General features: G+C 52.3%; 1 protein-coding gene across 2 annotated transcripts in view; it reads left to right on the top strand.

Moving 5' to 3' along the window:
• FGF12 (fibroblast growth factor 12) overlaps positions 1 to 4,473 on the top strand; it is a 343,626-nt gene that overhangs the window by 214,779 nt on the left and 124,374 nt on the right. For both annotated transcript variants that reach the window (XM_019503490.1, XM_019503489.1), the window contains exon 3: positions 128 to 231. In XM_019503490.1, the coding sequence (XP_019359035.1) occupies positions 128 to 231 (104 nt within the window). The remainder of the gene's footprint in view (positions 1 to 127; positions 232 to 4,473) is intronic.

Below are 4,473 nucleotides of genomic sequence, written 5' to 3'. Positions count from 1 at the left end.
TCCTCTGTGGGTCGGCCAGGGGGTGGCGGGAAGGTGTGGGGCAAGGAGATGGCATGGGTCGGGGGTGCAGACCACGTGGGAAGACGATCCCGATAACCATCGCTTGCTCCTGTTTTTGCCCCCGCAGCCCTTTTCAACCTAATCCCTGTGGGCCTTCGTGTCGTGGCGATCCAGGGAGTGAAGGCGGGTCTCTACGTGGCCATGAATGCCGAGGGATACCTCTACAGCTCAGTAAGTACACGGCACAGCCCGGCTCTCGGCGTGCATTGGGATTTCTGACCTACTTTGTGAAAGCGTTGGAAACACGGCGTGCGAGTCGCTTGGGTGGGGACTGCCCGAGCATCGGTGAACTGCTGTAGCAAGCTCGTTGAAGTCTCCCCCAGGGACTTCCCAGGCAATTGCATTTGGCCTGGAAAGAAGTGTGTGCTGGCTCCTTGTCCACACCCAGGCTGCCCACCCCCTCGGGGCAGGTGCTTAATTCAGGTGACAAAGTCTGCAGGTGTCTTCGGGTTTTGCAGCAGTGCTGCTGCATGATCCCCGCTCCCCTGGTTTACACCCAGAAAGGCCCCACGTGTCTCTCAGCAATCAGTTTGGATCCATCCCATGTCGCTGAGACGGGGCTCTCGAGGTGCTCGGGTCATCTCTGTAACGCAGTATAAAAGATAAGTGACTCTTTCTTTTACTGACTAATTCCCCGCTAACTTGCCGAGGTGGCGTTAAAGGGCATGAGGTTATTCATACGATTCTCATTGGAAGCAAGTAATTGATTCGTGGTGAATAATTGATGCGGTGATTTATTAAAGATGGCAGCTCTTTGCGGGAAAGGTTTTATGCTTCGAATACTTTTGCCCTTGCGCTACATAGTACAAAAGCAATTGTGGCTCATACGTTTCCAGTGTCTGCACTTATCCTTGGACGGGCATTGGAGTCTGGCTTGGATGCGCTGAAGCTGTCTAATTCTGCTTTCACCGTGCGTCTGCAGCGTTTCCCTCCCCCGGTTTAAAAATGCACCTGACTTTTGTTTGGTTCCCATGCAGTTGTCCTTTCCCCACATGGCACTATTCCTGTTACCGATTGAATATGCCCCTCATCATGACTGCTGAAAACTTTTACAGAGGATGGCTCTAGCTTCCTCGGTAATGAAGAGGGTTGCATGGGGTGCTGCCTGGTTGGACTGAAATGCACCTAGGGTCTTTTGTTCCCTGTTTCGGCCCCCTTGAATACCTTGAATTCTCATAAATGCAGGTGCTTGGGCCCTGGGGGGCAGTCCAGAGTGATTTGCAAGGTGGGAGCCATGGGGAAGGCGGCTCTCGTGCCGGCGCTCAGGAGCGTTCGTTGTCGTTGCGTGACTTTGCCTTCTGGGATGCCGGGGGCAGGATAAAGCTGGCGTAGTGGTTGCACATTTGAGTACGTGCCCTGTGCGGTCAGTGCCCTTCCAGACACAGTGTCAGCCCTTGTCTTCCTGCACGAAGCAGCCTGGGATGGAAAGGACCCGTTTGTTCCCGGGCGCTATTCCCGGACTGGTTCAGCATTGCTTCCTATAGCACGGCCTGGAGTACTCTGCCCTGGCTAGTTTGAAACCACCCAAGACTGGGTTCGCTGCCTCTTCCCTTAGCAGGCGAGGCTGCCGCGTGATATAGCTCGTGGGCAGAAGAACACAAGCTCTTGTGTTAATGCAGCTGGGTCTTGGGCACATGTTTGGTAGCAATCATAGAAAAGTCAGGCTGGAAGGGACCTCACGAGGCCACGTCTAGTCCGGTTGCCTGCTCAAGGCAGGGTCATCCCTGACTCAACCACCCAGCCAAGTGTCTGTCCAACCTGCACTTGAAAATCCCCAAGGATGGAGATATTGCAGCTTCTCTACGTGCCTGTGCCAATGTTTGACCCCCCTCAGAGCCAGAAAGGTCCTCCTAGTCTCCAGCCTAAATTTCCCCTGATGCAGCTTGAGGCCACAGCGCCCAGTCCTGCAGCCCCAGAGAAAAGTCTGTCTCCATCCTCTCTATAATCGCCCTTCAGGTACTTATCATTATCGAATCTACCCTTGGTCCTCTTCTCCAGGCTAAATAACCCTAGTTCTTCCAGCCTTTCCTCATAAGATTTGCTTCCCTGATCATCCTTTTTTGCCTTGTTCTGGACTCTTTGTAAACGGTCAATGAAATGTCCCCAGACTGGACACAGGACTCCAGGTGAGGCCTCACCAGTGCTGAATAGAGAGGGAGAATCACTGCCCTTGATTTCCAAGTGACACTTCTATAATACAAGCTGTTGGCTTTTTTTTCCCAACAAGAGCACACTGGGCGCATCTACATGAGACACTTACTGCGCATTAGCCTAATAACACTGCGCAGTAGTGCATCACAGCAAACACCGTGCTAATAGCCTACTGCGCAGTGGTATTAAGCTACTGTGCAGTAAGTGTCACTAAATAACCGTGCACCCATGCTATTGTGCAGTAACTCTAGGTACCATGCATTTAGTTAGTAATCTATTAAGGAAGTACTAAACTAAATGCACAGTATCTAAGGCACATTAATGAATGTGTAGATGCGCCCACTGTTGACTGCAGTTCAGTTTATGTTCCAGGTCCTTCTCTGCCATTGTGTAGCCCGGCTAGTCATTCCCCATCTTCTTTGCACATCTATTTGTGCAAAGATGGCTGGAAAGAGAGAGAGATCAGCCCTGATCCTAGAGGTGACAGACCCTTCCTGTTGTTCCATGGCAGGAACTTCTCAATGTAACTCTAATTTTCATCATTTTACCACCTCCTTTCATATAAAAGCAGTCGGTTGCTATTGGTCCTAGCTGTGATATTGAGCTCCTTTGTAAAAAAGTTTAAAATCTCTGGGTGAGAAGCACAATATTTAGCTCCTAGGTTGCTTTATCCGACCAGCGGTAGCAAGGGGCAGCCCTGGGGAGGGCAGCTCTTGTGTGCTTTTGCAAAGGAAGGAGGGGAAATGCGAGAGGATTGAGGCGGTGGCTGGGAAGCAAGTGGGGGGTCTTGAAAACCAGGAAGAAACTTTTTGTTTCAGTCCAACAAATTGTTTTCCGTGGGGCTGGCTGCATCCTTAGCTGACGTCAGCGGCTGTGATGGGGGTAGACCCCTGCTGTGAGAATGGCCTAGTATCTCCAGTTCAGAGCATTAATCAGTGGGTGGTGATTTCCTCATTAGTGCACTAATATGGCCAGGGATTAATGGAACGGCTGCAGTGCGCATTGTTACAGGCCACGGTGTGATGGCTCCAAGTCTGAAACGAGCAGGGAATTAAACCGTTTATTTCATGAATGAAATGCCGATGGGAAATGCAGTCATCCTCTCATGGTGCAACTCCACCATCTGCAGCAGGGTTGAGGCAGACTTTCTGCCTCCTCCCCCCCAGGCCCAGACTCGGTGTGATTTGTATTGGGCTCGTGGTTGGAGGAAAACGGGTGTCTGAAGCATCACGGGTAAAGCGCTGGTTCTCAGCCGGGCGCCACAGCACCCTGCGGTCCCGTGGGATCCTCTGAAGGGTGCAGCAGAGAGTCGTGTGCTGCTACGGGTGCAAACCTCCACACGAGTCACAAGGTAAACCCCGAGATTTCCAACAGGAATCCAGTGTCAAAACCTGCTGTGGTCTCTGAGGTCTTTGCAGCACAGAATTGGTCTAGTGTTTTTCTGTAGTCAAAAAAAAAAAGTGTGGGAGCTCAGAGCTGGCCTTTTCGGAGAGGTGTTTTGAGTCGAACAGGGGAGGCCGTGAGATTAAAAAGGTTGAGAACTGCTGGATGTACCCTGCAGATGGATACGATGACTGAAATGCCTCTGGCATCGGAGAGGAGGGATACAGGTGGGCTTGACACTGGCTGGTTGCTCGGTGTCTCCAGCCAATTTCCTTTGGGCGCATCAGGCAGGCGACCCTCTCAGAGCCGGCACTTGGCACCCGTGCACTGGGCTGAAAGTAGTTGATTTGGTGGGATGAGGAGAGGAAAGGCCTGCTGGGACTAGCAGGGCTCTGCCCTACCCCCTGCATGGGCCGATTGGGGCTTATGGTCATGTACAGCAAGAAGAATAGACCACAAGCTACAGCTCCTCTCTGCCTGGGGTGCATGCCTGGTTTCTCTATGGGATGATCGGGGGCTTGGAAGAAGGGGTCAGTACTTCCTAGGGACACTGTCCATTCACTCAGATTCATGCAGCCAATGAACGGGCCTTGCTCTTAGACCCTTGCTCTTAGACCCTTGCTCTTAGACTCTACCAGGTTTTGTCCTGGCATCTCCATTCCCAGCAGCTTCCAGGTAAAATCCAGCGAGGCAGAGAGGTGCTGCCTCCTCTTTGTGCCCCCCCAGCAGCCCCAGTTCCTGGGGTCTGGTCATGAGCACAGCTCACTTGCCTCTCGGGGTGTTTCAGCCACTGACACCAGCAAGGCATGGGGGAGAGACGTGGCTCAGACTCTCTGGCAGATACCAGGCAAGTCTCTGGTGTTATCCTGTGCCAGCTTC

This window comes from Gavialis gangeticus, unplaced genomic scaffold (assembly GCF_001723915.1).
Source record: "Gavialis gangeticus isolate Ggan-Ray unplaced genomic scaffold, GavGan_comp1, whole genome shotgun sequence".
Lineage (NCBI taxonomy): Eukaryota > Metazoa > Chordata > Crocodylia > Gavialidae > Gavialis > Gavialis gangeticus.
Note: the sequence above shows the minus strand (reverse complement) of the source record. Positions and strands in the feature narration are given on the sequence as shown.